Here is a 20,646-nt window from a genome sequence, read left to right as displayed (position 1 = left end):
AAGCGTGATTCATCACTCCAGAGAACGCGTTTCCACTGCTCCAGAGTCCAATGGCAGCAAGCTTTACACCACTCCAGCCRATTCTTAGCATTGCTCATGATGATCTTAGGCATGTATGCAGCTGCTCGGCCATGGAAACCCATTTCATAAAGCTCCCGACAAACAGTTATTGTGCTGACATTGCTTCCAGAGTCATTTTGGAACTCGGTAGTGAGTGTTGCAACCGAGGACAGACGATTTTTTACGAGCTACAGTCCCATTCTGTGAGCTTTTGTGGCGTACCACTTCTCAGCTGAGCAGTTGTTGCTCCTACACGTTTCCCCTTCACAATAACAGCACTTACAGTTGACCGGGGAAGCTCTAGCAGGACAGAAATTTGACGAACTGACTTGTTGGAAAGGTGGAATCCTATGAGTTCTTCAGTAAGGCCATTCTACTGCCAATGTTTGTCTATGGAGATTGCATGGCCGTGTGCTCGATTTTACATACCTGTCAGCAACGAATCCACTAATTTGAAGGGGTGTCCACATACATGATATATACAAAAGTATTTAACTTTCAAAATACAGAAATCACCGCCTTATGATGCATTTTTTGATTTCCAACAAGCAAAACATTTTGGGACCATGTCAACAATGGACTAATGACACAAATACCAAAACAATGTTTTTGGGCGGGTCTTTCCTTTAAGGTCAATAAAAAATGTCATATCAATGAATTTTGTTTTAATGCCTGGATTCTGTGAGGGCCCTAATTATCGCCACACTGCCACATTGTTCCAGCAGTGATGATTGAAATCAAAATGTATTGGTCGCACACATATTTTGCAATGTTATTGCAAGTGCAGCGAAATGCTTATATTTTTAACTTCAACAGTGCAGTAATACTGAACACGTATAAATCCCTTATTTTAAAATAAAGAAATATCAGATTGAGCAATGTCAGAGTCCAGAACACACACACACATACATACATAATATATGATTGTTTGTAAAGACAGCATGGAAAGTAAATTAATAGAAAAAGGTGTGTACAGGAGTAGTTAAATAGGATGAGCCTGGACTAGAATACAGTATACACAGTGTATTCGGAAAGCATTCAAAACCATTAACTTTGTTACGTTACAGTCTTACTCTAAAATGTATTAAAATAGTTTCCCACTCAATCTACACACAATACCACATGACAAAGCAAAAACTGTTTAAATTTGTGCAAATTTGTAAAAAATAAAAAACATTAACATAAGTATTCAGACCCTTTACTCAGTACTTTGTTGAAGCACCTTTGGCAGTGATTACAGCCTGGAGTCTTCCTGGGTATGACGCTACGAGCTTGGCACACCTGTATTTGGGTAGTTTCTCCCATTCTTCTCAAGCTCTGTCAGGTTGGATGGGGAGCGTCGCTGCACAGCTATTCTCAGGTCTCTCGATCGAGTTCAAGTCCGGGCTCTGGCTGGGCCACTCAAGAACATTCAGAGACTTATGCCGAAGCCACTCTGACGTTGACTTGGCTGTGTTCTTAGGGTCGTTGTACTGGAAGGTGAACCTACGCCCCAGTCCGAGGTCCTGAGGGCTCTGGAGCTGGTGTTTATCAAGGATCTCTGTACGTTGCTTCGCTCATCTTTCCCTCGATCCTGAMTAGTCTCCCAGTTCCTGCTGCTGAAAAACAGCATGAAGCTGCCACCACCATGCTTCACCGGAGGGATGGTGCCAAGTTTCTTACAGACGTAAAGTTTGGCATTTAGACCAGAGTTCAATCTTGTTTTCATCAGACCAGATATTGTTTTTCATGGTCCGAGAGTCTTTAGGTGCCTTTTACTGAGGAGTGGCTTCCGTCTGGCCTCTTTACCATAAAGGTCTGATTGGTGGAGTGTGGCAGACATGTTTGTACTTCTGGAAGTTTCTCCCATCTCCACAGAGAAACTCTGGAGCTCTGTCAGAGTGACCAGCGCATTCATGGTCACCTCCCTGATCAAGGCCCTTCTCCCCCGTTTGCTCATTTTTGCCAGGCGGCCAGCTCTAGGAAAAGTCTTGGTGGTTTGAAACTTCTTCCATTTAAGAATGATGAAGGCCACTGTGTTCTTGAGGAACCTTCAATGTTGCAGACATTTTTGGTACCTTTCCACAGATCAGTGCCTCGACACAATCCTGTCTCGGTGCTCTATGGACAATTCCTTCGACCTCATGGCTTGGTTTTTGCTCTGACATGCACTGTCAACTGTCGGACCTTATAGACAGGTGTGTGCCTTTGACGCACAAAAAAACATGTCCAATCAATTGAATTTACCACACGTGGACTCCAATCAAGTTGTAGAAACATCAAGGATGATCAATGGAAAATGGATGCACTGGAGCTCAATTTCAAGTATCATAGCAAAGGGTCTGAATACCTATGCAAATAAAGTATGTTATTATTTTTTATACATTTGCAAAAAAAATCTAAACCTGGGGTACTGCAAGTAGATTGCTGAGGAAAATGTTTTATTTAATCCATTTTAGAATAAGGCTGTAATGTAACAAAATGTGGAAAAGTCAAGGGGTCTGAATACTTTCTCTAGGCACTGTGTGTACCCCAYACAAACAATTATCTGTAAGATCCCTTAGTCAAACAGTGAATTTCAAACAGTTTCAGCCAAAGACCAGGGAGGTTTGTTTTCYAATGCCTCGCAAAGGGCACCTATTTGTAGATGGGTCAAAATAAAATAAAAAGAAGAGTTTGAATATCCCTTTGAGCATGGTGTAATTACACTTTGGATAGTGTATCAATACAAAGTTACTACAAAAGATACAGGTGTCCTTCCTAAATCCGTTCCCGGAGATTAAGGAAACCACTCAGGGATTTCACCAAGAGGCCAATAGTGACTTTAAAACAGTTACATAGTTAAATGGCTGTGAATGTTGATTCATCCTCAGGAAACTTTGTAGTTACTCCACAATACTAACCTAATTGATGGAAAAGGAATCCTGTACAGGATAAAAATATTCCAAAACATGTATCCTGTTTGCAACAAGGCACTAACGTAATACTGCAAGAATGTGGAAAACCAATTAACTTTTTGTCCTGAACACAAAKTGTTGTATTGGACTTGCCCCAAATATATTACTGAGTACCATCCTCCATATTTTCAAACATAGTGGTGGCTGCATCATGTTATACGTATGCTTGTAATTGTTAAGGACTGGGGAATTGTTTTAGGATTAAAAAGACACGAATGGAGCTAAGCACATGCAAAATCATAGAGGAAAACCTGTCTGCTTCAGTTTCAGTCTGCTTTCCTCCAGACACTAGGAGATCAATTCAACTTTCAGCAGGATAATAACCTAAAACACAAGGCCCAAATCTACACTGGAGTTGCTAACCAAGAAGACAGTGAATGTTCCTGAGTGGCCGAGTTACAGTTTTGACTTAAATCTACTTGAAATTCTATGGAGAAAGAGCTAAAAAATGGTTGTCTAGCAACGATCAACAACCAATTTGACTGAGCTTGAAGAATTTTGAAAATAATATTGTGCTAACATTGCACAATCCAGATGTGGAAAGCTTTTAGAGACTTACCCCAATGGTGCTTCTACAAACTATTGACTCAGGGGTGTGAATAGTTATGTAAATTAGATGTTTCTGTGTTTCATATTCACGTTTCACTTTGTCATTATGGGGTAGATGAGTGAGAAAAAAATATATTTCATGAATTTTGAATTCAGGGTGTAACAACAAAATATGGAATAAGTCAAGAGGTATAAATATTTTCTGAAGGTACTGCATATGCGAACAAYTTACAGAAACACAAACTACGACTTAATCTCATCTGYCCAGACCAGCATGCTCACACCCCCATCCCTAGTGCCTGCATTGATTGATTTCCAAGTTTTTAGTATACATTTTTTTCAAGATGAGTGATGAGCAATGTTCCCTCTAAGCCACCGCGCAAAAGAAATGCCAGGCTTTGCAGAGACGCAAGAGATTGAACTACATCCCATTAGTTTCAATACATAGATCAACACTTTCTTTGATCGAATGAACATTATATAAAAATCAGCCCATTTTCAATGCAATAAACCAAAACAAATATAACTTTGCAGGATTTAGTTTGTGATTTTGTTGTAGGCAGAGCCAGAGAGCAACGGAGTAGAATTCTATTGGCGGGGGTAGCCCACAAGCGATCTTTCAATCATCTGCGAGTGAATGCGCTTTTCAGATCAGTTAAGATCTGGGTGTGCACATTTGTGGATATTCTTTGCTAGTGAGTTATTAGGCAAGTTATAGATAAGTATAGGTCAGCAATGGGGAGTTACTGCTTCCTACAAGAGCACAAAACATGTACGCTTCATTTCAAGCTGTCTTTGTAAAACCAGTCAGATAAAAAAAATCTTATATCTTAAGGGGCAGTGTTGTATTTTGAGACAGGCTTGAATATGCAAATAGGCAGAGGGGTAGCCAACATAGTCTACTTCTCTGTATGGTAATAATAATTAAATGTTATTTTGTAAAGTGGTTTCTTGCATCATACAATACAAAGCATATTGGCTACTGTCTAAAACAGTAAGGGTTCAACCTCAGTGTTCACTCTAAACATGCGCCGGAAGTTGCACAAAATTCTCAAGTTTCCGCTCATAAGACAAATTTGCTCAGTGCCCCAAAAGATTTGAGGGAACATTGGTGATGAGAATAGAATCGTCCAGCCCATTGGGTATCTCACTACAGTGCCATATGGCATGTCTTGAAATATGCAGACAGACAAATTAAAAGGAAGTTTATATTAACCAGGTTTCCGCGAAACCTTTTTATGCAAGTAAAGCACATGTCGAATACAATTTTTTATGACCGGCCTGATGGAAACTTTTCAAATGTCGACAAAACAAAATATGCTAGACACGGTGTGATCTTTTTGTGCCAGTAAAATTATTTTTGCGAGATATGCAGGTGGAAAAGCTATTATGCGCAAATATTGACATAWCCATCATATCGACGTAAACTTGGAGTCACATGATGACCTGTGTGGTCCTCCCACTATGACTCGGGGAAACAATGCAGTTTATTAGGCTACAGATTAAATAAGTTAAGATGCTACTTTCCAATAAATATCGAGGATCTTATTCTGGTGACACGATCATCGATGCTTGGCTGCCGTTTGACCAAAGAAATGATCTTGCTCTTTGTCAATAATAATATCATGTAGGCTATACATGTGCTAAAGCCAACAGCACGCAGATAGCGCTGGTGGCTAGAGCGCACATGCCAATACCAGAGTGCGCACACTCAGTCTATAAAGCAAACATTTTTGTGCGAAACCATCAGTAGTTGAAAATGTGATGGAAACCTATTTAACTTGTATTTTTATTTGATACATGATAATTTAACCACAAAATGTATTTTTATGTGCACTACACCATCACGCACAGCAACAAGTAAATTTGATGGAAACATCTCTGGTGGGAAAATGTGCWTTCTGTTTTTATGCGGATTATAGAATATTTACATGAAAATCTGTTGCCAACTGGATGGAAACCTAGCTATTGAAAAGTTACTAATACATATATGTTTACACAATGCTTGTGAAGAAGCACTTTACCTGTTCAAGCTTGGTAGCAAAGGCCACAGTAACAGACAAAACAAACAAGTCAGTGCAATAATCCTGATGTCCAATCTGGTGATATCCTTCATCCTCTTTCAGAACAGCCTCTAGTTTCTCTGGCAAAAGGTTACTTAACACAGGAGAACCTACAAAAACAGGTGACAGTTGTTAAAACACCAAATACAGCCTAATCTCCCAAACGTGTTCAAGTAATATATTAAAACTAATCTACAGTGTCTTGCAAAATTATTCATCCACCTTGGTGTTTTTCCTATTTTGTTGTATTAAAACCTGTAATTTAAATCGATTTTTATTTAGACTTCATGTAATGGACATACCTCACCAATTTGAACTGTTTTGTGTGAAATGGAAAAAAACTTTAAAAAATTTAAAACTGAAAAGTGGTGCGTGCATATGTATTCACCCTCTTTGCTTTGAAGCCCCTAAATAAGATCTGGTGCAACCAATTACCTTCAGAAGTCACATAATTAGTTAGATTGCACACAGGTGGACTTTTATTTAAGTGTCACATGATCTCAGTAGATATATACAGTGGGGAGAACAAGTATTTGATACACTGCCGATTTTGCAGGTTTTCCTACTTACAAAGCATGTAGAGGTCTGTAATTTTTATCATAGGTACACTTCAACTGTGAGAGACGGAATCTAAAAAATCCAGAAAATCACATTTGTATGATTGCATTTTATTGCATGACATAAGTATTTGATACATCAGAAAAGCAGAACTTAATATTTGGTACAGAAACCTTTGTTTGCAATTACAGAGATCATACGTTTCCTGTAGTTCTTGACCAGGTTTGCACACACTGCAGCAGGGATTTTGGCCCACTCCTCCTACAGACCTTCTCCAGATCCTTCAGGTTTCGGGGCTGTCGCTGGGCAATACGGACTTTCAGCTCCTCCAAAGATTTTCTATTGGGTTCGGGTCTGGAGACTGGCTAGGCCACTCCAGGACCTTGAGATGCTTCTTACGGAGCCACTCCTTAGTTGCCCTGGCTGTGTGTTTCGGGTCGTCATGCTGGAAGACCCAGCCACGACCCATCTTCAATGCTCTTACTGAGGGAAGAAGGTTGTTGGCCAAGATCTCGCGATACATGGCCCCATCCATCCTCCCCTCAATACGGTGCAGTCGTCCTGTCCCCTTCGCAGAAAAGCATCCCCAAAGAATGATGTTTCCACCTCCATGCTTCACGGTTGGGATGGCGTTCTTGGGGTTGTACTCATCCTTCTTCTTCCTCCAAACACGGCGAGTGGAGTTTAGACCAAAGGCTCTATTTTTGTCTCATCAGACCACATGACCGTCTCCCATTCCTCCTCTGGATCATCCAGATGGTCATTGGCAAACTTTAGACGGGCCTGGACATGCGCTGGCTTGAGCAGGGGGACCTTGCGTGCGCTGCAGGATTTTAATCCATGACAGCGTAGTGTGTTACTAATGGTTTTCTTTGAGACTGTGGTCCAGCTCTCTTCAGGTCATTAACCAGGTCCTGCCGTGTATTTCGGGCTGATCCCTCACCTTCCTCATGCTCATTGATGCCCCACGAGGTGAGATCTTGCATCGAGCCCCAGCCAGATTGACCGTCATCTTGAACTTCTTCCATTTTCTAATAATTGCGCCAACAGTTGTTGCTTCTCACCAAGCTGCTTGCCTATTGTCCTGTAGCCCATCCCAGCCTTGTGCAGGTCTATAATTTTATCCCTGATGTCCTTACGCAGCTCTCTGGTCTTGGCCATTGTGGAGAGGTTGGAATCTGTTTGACTGAGTGTGTACAGGTGTCTTTTATAAAAGGTAACGAGTTCAAACAGGTGCAGTTAATACAGGTAATGAGTGGAGAACAGGAGGGCTTCTTAAAGAAAAACTAACAGGTCTGTGAGAGCCGGAATTCTTACTGGTTGGTAGCTGATCAAATACTTATGTCATGCAATAAAATGCAAATGAATTACTTAAAAATCATACAAATGTGATTTTCGGATTTTTGTTTTAGATTCCATCTCTCACAGTTGAAGTGTACCTATGATAAAAATTACAGACCTCTACATGCTTTGTAAGTAGGAAACCCTGCAAAATCGGCCAGTGTATCAAATACTTGTTCTCCCCACTGTATACACACACACACACACACACCTGTTCAGAAAGGCCCCAGGCTGCAACACCAGTAAGCAAGGGGTACCACCAAGCAAGCGGCACCATGAAGAACAAGCAGTACTCCAAACAGGTCAGGGACAAAGTGGAGAAGTACAGATCAGGGTTATAAAAAAATATCCAAAACTTTGAACATCCCACAGAGCACCATTAAATCCATAAAAAAATTTAATGGAAAGAATATGACAACAAACCTGCCAAGAGAGGGTCGCTCGCTAAAACTTAGACCAGGCAAGGAGGGCATTCATCAGAGAGACAAAGAGACCAAAGATAACCCTGAAAGAGCTGCAAAGCTCCACAGCAGAGATTGGAGCATCTGTCCATAAGAACACTTTAAGCCGTATACGCCACAGAGCTGGGCTTTACGGAAGAGTGTCCAGAAAAAAAGCCATCGCTTAAAGAAAAAAATAAGCAAACACGTTTGGCATTCGCCAAAAGGAATGCGGGAGACTTCTCAAACATATGGAAGAAGGTACTCTGGTCAGATGAGTCTAAAATATAGCTTTTTGGCCATGAAGAAAATGGTATGTCTGGTGCAAACCCAACACCTCTCATAACCCTGAGAACACCATCCCCACAGTGAAGCATGGTGGTGGCAGCATCATGCCGTGGGGATGTTTTTCCATCGGCAGGGACTGGGAAACTGATCAGAATAGAAGGAATGATGGATGGCACTAAATACAGGGAATTTCTTGATGGAAACCGGTTTCAGTCTTCCAGAGATATGAGACCTTCCAGTAGGACATTGACCCTAAGCATACTGCTAAAGCAACACGCGAGTGGTTTAAGGAGAAACATTTAAATGTCTTGGAATGGCCTAGTCAAAGCCAAGACTTCAATCCAATTGAGAATCTGTGGTATGACTTAAAGATTGCTGTACACCAGCAGAACCCATCCTACTTCAAGGAGCTGGAACAGATTTGCCTTGAAGAACGGGCAAAAATCCCAGTGGCTTGATGTGCCAAGCTTATAAAGACATACCCCAAGAGACTTGCAGCTGTAATTGCTGCAAAGGGTGGTTCTACAAAGTATTGACTTTGGGGGGGTGAATAGTTATGCAAGTTCAGTTTGTGTCTTATTTGTTTCACAACAAATATTTTACATCTTCAAAGTGGTAGGCATGTTGTGTAAATCAAATGATACAAACCCCCCAAATATCAATTCCAGGTTGTAAGGCAACAAAATAGGAAAAATGCCTTGGGTGGTGAATACTTTTGCAAGGCACTGTATGGGTGCATCCCAAATGGCACCCAATTCCCTATATAGTGCACCATGTAGGGAAAAGAGTGTCATTTGGGACACATCCTATGAAGACACTCCTCACCTTGTCTTGGTGGTGCTTTTTTGGCCTTGAATCGTTCTAGTGACAGCTCTGTTTGTTTGGTGTCATTCTCCAGTGCAATGGTGAGCAGAATGGCTGGCTTCAACTTGGTGTACTTGCTGCTTAGTAAGGGATACCATTTAGGAGCCTGGTGACACAATGAAACAAGTCTCATCAGAATCACTTTTTTTTTCCGTCAAATACATTTGTATGTACAGGAATTTCACTGTGTGAAATTGTGCTGGCACAAAAAACAAAAACAAACAGATAGACAGTACCAGTCAAAAGTTTGGATACATTGTAGAATAATAGTGACATCAAAACTATGAAATTACATATGTAATCGCTAGGTAACCGAAAAAGTGTTAAATCAAAATATATTTTTGATTCTTCAAAGTAGCCACCCTTTGCCTTGATGACAGCTTTGCACTCTTGGCATTCTCTCAACCAGCTTCACCTGGAATGCTTTTCCAACAGTTGAAGGAGTTCCCACATTTGCTGGGCAATTGTTGGCTGCTTTTCCTTCACTCTGCGGTACAACTCATCCCAAACCATCTCAAATTGGTGATTATGGAGGCCAGGTCATCTGATGCAGCACTCCATCACTCTCCTTCTTGGTCAAAAAGCCCTTACACAGCCTGAAGGTGTTTTTGTGTAGAGCATCTGTGTATGCAAGCACACTCATGTGTTTTTATCTGTTTGATTCAAGGCCTGACTAAAATGGTAGCTTAGCTACTGCTCAGACATCCACCCAGGGGTTGTGGGCACGTAGGCTAGATACAATGCAGGGATAGATTCTCATGTCTTTGACTGTTTGTCTGTACACACAATGTGAGGTTAGCTTGGTCTTACTCCCTGTTTTGAACATTTGTCCAAATACACACTGGCCTTTGACATGTAATTTCATTGGGAGTGGAAGAAAAACAAATGATAGTCCCACTAAGCCTAAACCAGATGGGATGGAGTATCGCTGCAGAATACTATGGTAGCCATGCTGGTTAAGTGTGCCTTGAACTCTAAATAAATCAGTGTCACCAGCAAAGGACAACCCTACTTTGCGTTTCACAAAAGACACAGCGGTTGGAACCAAAAATCTCAAATTTGGACTCCAGGCCAAAGGACAGATTTCAACCAGTCTAATGTCCATTGCTTGTGTTTCTTGGCCCAAGCAAGTCTCTTCTTATTGGTGTCCGTTAATAGTGGTTTCTCTGCAGCAATTCAACCATGAAGGCCTGACTCACGCAGTCCCCTCAGAACAGTTGATGTTGACATGCGTCTTTTTATTTTTTAWWTTACCTTTATTTAACTAGGCAGGTCAGTTAAGAACAAATTCTTATTTTCAATGATGGCCTAGGAACAGTGGGTTAACTGCCTTGTTCAGGGAAAGAACGACAGATCTGTACCTTCTCAGCTCGGGGATTTGAACTTGCAACCTTTCGGTTACTAGTCCAACGCTTTAACCACTAGGCTACGCTGCCGCCCCACTAGGCTACGCTGTCGCCCTTGAACTCTGTCAAACATTTACTTGGGCTGCAATTTGAGGTGCAGTTAACTCTAATGAACTGTGGGTCTTCCTTTTCTGTGGCAGTCCTCATTAGAGCCAGTTTCATCATAGCGCTTGATGGTTTTCGTGACTGCACTTGAAGAAACATTCAAAGTTCTTGACATTTTCCAGATTGAGTGAGCTTCATGTCTTAAAGTAATGATGGACTGTCACTTCTCTTTGCTTATTTGAGCAGTTCTTGCCATAATATGGACTTTGTCAATTACCAAATAGGGCTATCTTCTGTATACCAAACCTTCCTTGTCACAACTGATTGACTCAAACGCATTGAGGAAAGAAATTCCACAAATTAACTTTTAACAAGGCACACCTGTTAATTGAAATACATTCCAGGTGACTACCTCATGAAGCTGGTTGAGAAGATGCCAAGTGTGCAAAGCTGTCCTCAAGGCAAAGGATATAAAACATTGATGTTAAACACTTTTTGGGTTACTACACAATTCCATGTGTTATTTCATAGTTTCGATGTCTTCACTATTATTCTACAATGTAGGAAAAAGTACATTTTTTTTTTTAATTGACTGGTACTGTACATCTCACACAGTGCAGTCGGGAAAGTATTCAGACCCCTCAACTTTTCCCACATTTTAGAATTAAGGCTGTAATGTATTAAATATAACATTTCTCAGCAATCTACACACAATACCCCATTATGACAAAGCGAAAACAGGTAGAAACAATTTTGAAAATGTAAAAAAAGTAACATCTTTACACAAGTATTCAGACTATTTGCTATGASACACAAAATTGAGCTCAGGTGCATTCTGTTTCCATTGATCATCCTTGAGGTTTCTACAACTCGATTTAAGTCCACCTGTGATGTAATCAATTGATTGGACATGATTTGGAAAGGCACACACCGCTCTATATAAAAAGGTCCCACAGTTGGCAGTGCATGTCAGAGCAAAAACCAAGCCATGAGGTCGAAGGAATTGTCCGTAGAGCTCAGAGAAATTATTTTGTCGAGGCACAGATCTGGGGAAAGGTACCAACATTTTTTGGGCAGAATTGAAGGTCCCCAAGAACAAARTGACCTCCATCATCCTTAAATGGAAAATGTTTGCTCTGAGCAATCGAGGGAGAAGGGCCTTGGTCAGGGAGGTAACCAAGAACCAGATGGTCACTCTGACAGAGCTCCAGAGTTCCTCTGTGGAGATGGGAGAACCTTCCAGAAGGACAACCATATCTGCACCACTCCACTAAATCAGGCCTCTATGGTAGAGTGGCCAAACAGAAGCCACTCCTCAGTAAAAGGAACATGACAGCCCGCTTGGAGTTTTCCAAAAGGCACCTAAAGGACTCTGTCTATGAGAAACAAGATTCTCTGGTCTGATGAAACAAAGATTGAACTATTTGGCCTGAATGCTAAGCGTCACGTCTGGAACACACCTAGCACCATCCCGACCGTGAAGCATGATGGGAGCAGCATCATGCYGTGGGGATGTTTTTCAGTGGCAGGGACTGGGAGACCAGTCAGGATCAAGGGAAAGATGAACGGAGCAAAGTAGAGAAATCCTTTATGAAAACCTGCTCCAGAGAACTCAGAACCTCAGACGGTAGGTTCACCTCCCAACAGGACAACGACCCGAAGCACACAGCCAAGACAACGCATGAGTGGCTTCGAGACAAGTCTCAATGTCCTTGAGTAGCCCAGCCAAAGCCTGGACWTGAACTCGATCGAACATCTCTGAAGAGACCTGAGAATAGCTGTGCAGCGACGCTCCCCATCCAACCTGACAGAGCTTGAAAGGATCTGCAGAGAATGGGAGAAACTCCCTAAATACAGGTGTGCCAAGCTTGTAGCGTCATACCAAAGAAGACTYTAGGCTGTAATCACTGCCGAAGGTGCTTCAACAAAGTACTGAGTAAAGGGTCTGAATACTTATGTAAATGTGATATTTCAGATTTTTTTATAAATTTGCTACAATTTCTAAAAACCTGTTTTTGCTTTGTCATTATGGGGTATTATGTGTAGATTGAAAAGAGGGGAAAAAACATTTTAGAATAAAGGTTGTAATGTAACAAAATGTGGGGGAAAAGTCAAGGGGTCTGAATACTTTCTGAATCCACATACAGTATGTTATGTGACATTGTCAAAATACAGACTTTCAAGAGTTCAAGCTAACTTTGTACATTCTTCAGACATAAGATCTGGTGCCAGGACAACAACCACTCCCTCAACGTCAGGAAGACAAAAGAAGCTGATCGTGGTCTACAGAAAACAGAGGGGCGAGCACGCCCCCACCCATATCGATGGGGCTGTAGTGGAGCGGATCGAGAGCTTCAAGTTCGTCGGTGTCCACATCACTAAGGAATTAACATGGTTCACACACACCCAGACAGTTGTGAAGAGGGCACGTCAGAGTAACTTCCCCCTTTGGCATGGGCCTTCAGATCTTCAAAAAGTTCTACAGCTGCAACATTGAGAGCATCTTGACAGGCTGCATCACGTACAGCAACTGCAAAGCACCCAACCGCAAGGCACTATAGAGTCGACCGATTATGATTTTTCAACACCGATACCGATTATTGGCGGACCAAAAACAACTGATACCGATTAATCGGACGATTTGTAATAATGACAATTACAACAATACTGAATGAACACTTATTTTAACTTAATATAATACATCAATAAAATAAATTTAGCCTCAAATAAATAATGAAACATGTTCAATTTGGTTTAAATAATGCAAAAACAAAGTGTTGGAGAAGAAAGTAAAAGTGCTCATGTTTTGAGTGTTCTGTTTGACGCAACAATGTGCCATGTAAAAAAGCTATCGTTTAAGTTCCTTGCTCAGACCATATGAAAGCTAGTGGTTCCTTTTAACGTGAGTCTTCAATATTCCCAGGTAAGAGGTTTTAGGTTGTAGTTATAGGACTATTTCTCTCTATACCATTTGTATTTCATATACCTTTGACAATTGGATGTTCTAATAGGTACTTTAGTATTGCCAGCCTAATCTCGGGAGTTGATAGGCTTGAAGTCATAAACAGCGCAATGCTTGAAGCACAGCGAAGAGCTGCTGGCAAATGCAGGAAAGTGCTGTTTGAATTAATGCTTCCGAGCCTGCTGCTGCCTACCACCGCTCAGTCAGACTGCTCGATCAAATCATAGACTTAATTAKAAAATAATAACACACAGAAATACGAGCCTTGGGTCATTAATATGGTCAAACCCGGAAACTATCATTTCGAAAACAAAACRTTTATTCTTTCAGTGAAATACGGAACCATTCCGTATTTTATCTAACGGGTGGCATCCCTAAGTCTAAATATTGCTGTTACATTGTACAATCTTCAATATTATGTCATAATTACGTACAATTCTGGCAAATTAATTACGGTCTTGGTTAGGAAGAAATGGTCTTCACACAGTTCGCAACGAGCCAGGCGGCCCAAACTGCTGCATTTACCCTGACTCTGCTTGCACAGAACGCAAGAGAAGTGACAATTTCCCTATTTAAAAGAAATTCATGTTAGCAGGCAATATTAACTAAATATGCAGGTTTAAAAATATATAATTGTGTATCAATTTTAAGAAAAGGCATTGATGTTTATGGTTAGGTACACATTGGTGCAACAACAGTGCTTTTTCCGCAAATGCGCTTGTTAAATCACCTGTTTGGCAAAGTAGGCTGTGATTCAATGATAAATTAACAGGCACCGCATCTATTATATGCAACGCAGGACAAGCTAGATAAACTAGTAATATCAACCATGTGTAGTTAACTCAGTGCTTCTCTATTTTCTAGGAAGAAGTAAACATTTCGCGCCCCCCAACTCTCCGCCGCGACTGTAAATWGTATCATTTGTCTATAAAATTGTTATAAGTACACCTCTGCATAACATTGTATCCTTATTAACATTAAAGAAAACAAAAAAASAAAAAAGAAATAGATCAACTTACAAAGAATAACTTTATTAACATTGTTTTTTAGTCTGTAACAGAAAATAATTAAAGTGCATCAATTTTCCTGAAATGTAAAAAAAKTCTAGCCTTATTTAAACTGTAAACATTTTTTGACCATTTGATACTGAAAAATTWAATTAAATATAATCAATAAATAATAATACATTCAAATTGATCAGCAACATTAACATTAATTAAGGAGCACAATATATGAAACACTTTGACCTATAAAACAAAAACGAATAAAACAATTTGTGCTGATTTTTCTTTAATCAAAATGAGGAAGTCAGGATTAATGGCTACAATGAGCACGTTTTGCAGAGCACAGCTTTTCGAAGCGGGGTTTGAAGCATGATACTGCAACTCTCAGCTCCTGCAACTCTCAGCTCCTGCTCAATGTTTAGCTGGGACCTGTACTTGGTCTTCAGTGCAGCAATAGCAGAGAAGCCAGTCTCACAAAGATAAGATGTTGAAGAAGGAAGAAGAATGCCCATGGCCTTCTTGTGTGGATACTGTGGATACAGCCAGAATTCACTCAGTGTCTGTGATGTGAACCTCAGTCTCAATGTGGAGTCAGACGTCATATCAATGAACTGGTCCTCCTCTGCAGAGCTGAAACCAGTTGAAGCTGGTGCATTGAAAGGATCTCTCACCCAGTCATATTGGGAACTGTTTTCAGGGAAGAACTTTTTAAAGAATCCCATCAGTGATAAAATATGCTCCTTAATATATGGAATCACTGAGGTGGCATCATAGTCAGTAGTGTCAACAAATTCATGCAGRTTCTCGAATGAATCAGTATTTCCTTCATCAAGTCGCCTGCCCCACATTGCAAGCTTTCGAGTGAAAGAGCTGATCTTGTCTGTGACCTGAGGGAGGTGTTTATCTTTCCCTTGAAGCTGTAGATTTAGTTCATTTAGCTTTCCAAATATGTCACTCAGGTAGGCCAGTTGCCAGGAAGTTCTCATCACTAAATTTTTCTGCGAGGTCATACTTGTGCTCCTGCTCCGAAAACATTCTTATCTGCTCTCTGAGCTCAAACTCGGGACAAGACTTTTCCTCGTTACAGCCACCTTGCTTCACTGTGAAACAGCACAGCTTGATGTTCAGCTCCCATCTCACAGATAGCAGAGAAGACTCTTGTTTTTAGTGGTCTGGTCTTTATAAAATTGACTACACCTACAATGTCAGTCATAACCTCACTTAATTCAGAGGAAAGGTGCCTTGATGCCAATGCTTCTCTGTGTATAACACAGTGTGTCCACTCAGCATTAGGTGAGGCCTTCTTGATGAGTGCCCGAAGTCCTTTTCTCATCCCTGACATGGTCTGTGCACCATCACTGCAAACACCAATGCAGTTCTCCCACTTTAGCCCATTCTCAGTCAGGAAGCAGTCCAGCATTTTGAATAGCTCTTCAGCTGTGGCTCTGTCTCTGACATATTTACAGAAAAGTAGATCCTCACACAGGGAGTTTGTCATGTCAAAACGTACATAAGTGATAAACAAACAGTCTTTGTTGCTGTCAGTTGCTTCATCAAACTGTAAGGCAAAACGTTTGTCTTTGAGTTTATCTACCAGCTGTTCTCATCGTTAGCAATGTAATTTATACGYCTGGCGACAGTGTCATTGGACAGAGGGATAGTTTTTATTTTTGCAGCACTTGCGTCATCCAGCATGACAGAGACCATGTCTAATGCTGCAGGCAGTATCAGCTCCTCTGCTATGGAGTGGGGTTTTTTGCACTGAGCAATTTGGTACGCCACCTTATATGATGCTAACAGTGCTCGCTGGTTTACTGAAGTAGCATTCACAAAGCGGGACGATTGTTAGCAATATTCGGCACGTTTTCGCTGAAAAAACTCAAGCGGCTTATCAGCGTGATTGGGGTGTAATGTCTTTAAGTGACGCCTTAATTTATTTGGCTTCATGCTGTCAACATTTTTAGACACAGTAAACATACCGGTCTTTCCTCGTCTCCCACCGTAGTCACAGTGAAGCCAAGCGCTACATACTTCCTCGTCTTAGGAAGTAGGAAGTCATATTTCCTGGTCTTAGCTTTCGGGAGACTTACATTTGTCTCATCTCCRTCTTTCTTTTCATCCCTGTTAAATATTTTTCCATGGTGTCTCTTAAGGGTTTGTTATCTGCACTTCATATCTCCTGCTCTGTGCTGCGTGCTCTTGTTCGGTGCAAAAAAAAACTACTCCCTGCGGCAAAAAAAGCATGTTCCCCGGGGTCACACGCGCATCGCTCCGAGGCGCGCCCCACTATCTGAGAAGGACTGAGTTAACTAGTGATTATGTTAAGATAGATTGTTTTTCATAAGATAAGTTTAATGCTAGCAAGCACCTTACCTTGGCTCCTTGCTGCACTCGAATAACAGGTAGTCAGCATGCCACGCAGTCTCCTCGTGGAGTGCAATGTAATCGGCCACAATCGGTGTCCAAAAATGCTGATTACCGATTGTTATGAAAACTTGAAATCGGCCCCAATTAATCAGCCATTCCGATTAATCGGTTGACCTCTACTATAGAGGGTACGGAGCACAGCCCAGTATATCACTAAGGCCAAGCTCCCTGCCATCCAGGACCTCTACACCAGGTGGTGTCAGATGAAGGCCCAAAAAAAGTGTCCAAGACATCAGTCATCCAAGCTACCGCACGACAAGCTGTACCAGTGCACAAAGTCTGGATCCAACAGGACCCTGAAAAGCTTCTAACCTCAAGCCATAAGACTACTAAACAAGACTGCTAAATAGCTAATCAAATGGCTACCTGGACTTACCGTCTTTTGCACTGACTAGGAACACAGACTGGACTCTACCCACACACTCACATCCTAACACATATGCATACTGACACCATACACACACCACATACGTTGCTCCTGTCTATTATCAATCCTGTTTCCTACTCACTTACCCCATACCTATAGCTACCTCAATTACCTTTTACCCCTACACATCGACTCGGTACTGGTACTCCCTGTATACAGTCATGTTACATTTACTCGTTATTGTCTGTGTATTTAGTCCTCAAKTCACTATTTCTATTTATTAAACTCTGCATAGTTCGAAAAGGACCCATGAGTAGGCACTTCACTGTTAGTCTACACCTGTTGTTGACGAAGCATGTGACAGATACAATTTTAACTTATCTTCAATGTATGAAACGTAATTAGCAAAAAGCCGGTATCACATTGATAGCGAACATCTTGAATTGCAGAATAGCAATATTCAGAGAACACCGGAGGAGCTCACCTGTTTGATTTCTTGCACAGATCTTAAATCAAGAATAATATATCCAACACACTCTTTCACAGATGTGGTTGTATCAACAGCATAGCACTGTAGTTTGATGGGTGTGCGCTGGAGTCTGGGGGTACAGAACATTGACATTACAATCTTCAGTTGCATGCATGTGTACTAGTAGTAGCCTAGTGCATCAGCAATCAAAGTGCATAACTGCAGGGAAATTAACCATCATGAAAGTAAAATTAAGTAACTAGGCATCAATAGTATCTAGAGAGAACGTATGTAGTTATGAATGACCTGTGCTGGTGCAAGGTCCTGCGATCAAGTTCCCAGGCCAACTCTGTGCAGAACTGAGGCTGCTCCTTGTGATCAACAGGGTCTGTAGCCAACTGCTCTCCATCAAACTTTGCATGTACTATAAGGTTGTGGCGCTGGCTCTTTGGGAATTGACGACCTGGGTCGAGCAAAACATATTTCAAACAGACATGCTTGTAGCTTCTATGTGGCATATAAGAATGTGCTTAGCTAAATGTACACCATGGCGAGCCATCTAACCAACCATTTCAATAAGAAGCTTATCAGCTAGCAAAACGTAGCTAGCTAGATTTAACAGTTAACTAGCTGACGTTAACTAAACATTACCGTAATGTGCTCGCTAACTAAAGTTACAAGATAGCTAACTAGCTAACGTTAGTTAGCTACGTTAACGTTGCAGAAACAAAAGTGAGAAAAAGAGCTAGCTAGCTACCAGTATCTTTGGGCTGACGTTAGCTACAATACATACGCTTAGTAAATATGTTAGTACTAATGTTAGATAACTAGCCTAGTAAATAAAGAAAACACAAAACGGATTGACTTTGACCAAACGTTACCTTCAAGAATGGACACCACGATGAGAAGTTGGTCGGTCTTCGATGCCATTTGTGTAAGTTAGACTGGCTAGCTAGCTTTATTTTTTAACAACGTGTTTCTGGTTGTCTTGCTAGACTTATCTAGCAATGACTGTCAGAAATATGTTTCACCAGGGAGTCTGTCTGCCCGTTGCATACCCCGCTTTGTTGTTATTATTTGCCGCCACCCCTTTCGTTCAAAATCGGAAGTGTCGAATGAGACCTCGGGTTTATTCATTACGCCGATTCTGTTGCAAAACGTTGTCTGTAGTAACCGTTTACTCCAAACGGAAAACGTTTTGGAACGAAAACGACAGTTTATATTGGACACATTTAGGTAGGTCCTCCTGTTTCGTTACATTTGCAGAATCGCATAAAGCCTCATGTCCAGAAGTTGCACAAACTATTTGTGTTCCGGCTGAAGTCTTATTGTTAATGAAGCAGTCCGCAACGCTGGGTTGGTGATGCTGCGGTGCGTTCTGTATACCGCAAGAATTCCGTATTTTCAACTCGTGCGTTGTTACAAACAGACGTTCATAAAACAGTCAAGCCAACTATCTAACTACAAAGCTAACCACTTTGCTAGATCGTTTAGCTAATTGCCAGCACCTATCTTCCACTTTCCAGCTAATTCTTTCACATTCAACTAACCAGGTAATCCAATCATATTGGCAATGTGTCTCCATGCAACATTTTTAGCATGGAGATCCCGGTAGCAATCGACGCTTTGGTCGAACACGGCAGAGAACCCAGAGACAGCGAAAATGACCTTATCAATGCTGCAAACCTTTCTGCAKCCTTACGAGACACAMGTGCATCAAGGACGGATATATTCAACTTGTGGACATCGGGCATAAATTAGTTGAAACTAAAACTGCCCACAGAATTTGCTGCTACTCCGCTTCGCTGATTGGTCAGTTCACAGCGCTGGTAAAGCCTCTTCTGATTGGCTCGCTTCACCAGCTTGTTGAGCCTGAAGGGAATCCCGCTGGTGGTGCGAAATAGATTTACCTCAATAATAAATTGAGATATAGGCAGTGGCGATTTTAGTATGTAAATCTTGGTGGGGCAAAAAAGAAATGTGATGCATGCCATCAAAGCCACAACACACAACAATACATTAATTGCACTATAACGGTGCCAACATGAAGCTGTCCCAACAGCAGTCCAAACACCTTACCACTGCTACAGTTCATTCCGCCTCATTGTAATGCCTTAAATAGCTAATATGGCTGACTTGCTTAAACAAATGTGGTTCCTACTTACAATTGAGATGTACAAACTATGGCATAAGGGGACGACAAGCGGATAAGAGGCAATCCGTAATTTCGTTTCAGTCATTAATGAGCGAGAGACGAAGGACGAAAGGGGGATACCTAGTCAGTTGTACAACTGAATGCATTCAACTGAAATGCCTCTTCCGCATTTAACCATTAATCGAGATCCACGTCTTCAGCGCCCGGGGAACAGTGGGTACATAAAGGGCAAAACAGCCCGGGGATTCGATCSAGCAACCCTTCGGTTACTGGCCCAACGCTCTAACTACTAGGCTACCTGCCGCCACGTAATCAGTATAACAATTTGTTCAGAACTTTTGAAATGTACAGCGACAGAAGTCAGAACACGGGCCGTTCTTACATATAAACAGACAAAGAAAGCTCTTACAATATTAAATGATTACATTTCTCTAAAACAGGTAATAGGCAAATAACCACACACCAGCGATGAACGATGTGTTTACAATACAACGTTGGTGAAAATAGACTAAATKATTAATGTGAGGCACATGGGCTACTAACAGCKTCTTATGGCTGCAATCCCGTTAACGGGATCGATATGACAACAGCTAGTGAAAGTGCAGGGCGCCAAATTCAAACAACAGAAATCTCATAATTAAAATTCCTCAAACATACATGTGTCTTATACCATTTTAAAGGTAATCTTGTTGTTAATCTCACCAAAGTGTCC

General features: G+C 41.3%; 1 protein-coding gene across 2 annotated transcripts in view; it reads right to left on the bottom strand.

The window, feature by feature from the left end:
* cep120 (centrosomal protein 120) overlaps positions 1–19,533 on the bottom strand; it is a 67,460-nt gene extending 47,927 nt beyond the window's left edge. The window contains exons 1-5 of one of the 2 annotated variants that reach the window (XM_024001927.2): positions 18,661–19,533; positions 18,086–18,242; positions 17,795–17,909; positions 9,061–9,205; positions 5,570–5,718 (exon numbers count right to left, since the gene is read on the bottom strand). In XM_024001927.2, the coding sequence (XP_023857695.1) occupies positions 5,570–5,718; positions 9,061–9,205; positions 17,795–17,909; positions 18,086–18,242; positions 18,661–18,709 (615 nt within the window). In that variant the 5' untranslated portion in view covers positions 18,710–19,533. The remainder of the gene's footprint in view (positions 1–5,569; positions 5,719–9,060; positions 9,206–17,794; positions 17,910–18,085; positions 18,243–18,660) is intronic. The other variant, XM_024001929.2, reaches the window with a different exon arrangement.
* Positions 19,534–20,646: the final 1,113 nt, after the last annotated feature.

Source organism: Salvelinus sp. IW2-2015, linkage group LG15 (assembly GCF_002910315.2).
Source record: "Salvelinus sp. IW2-2015 linkage group LG15, ASM291031v2, whole genome shotgun sequence".
In the NCBI taxonomy this organism is placed as follows: Eukaryota; Metazoa; Chordata; class Actinopteri; order Salmoniformes; family Salmonidae; genus Salvelinus; species Salvelinus sp. IW2-2015.
This window is presented reverse-complemented; position numbering and strand designations above follow the sequence as displayed.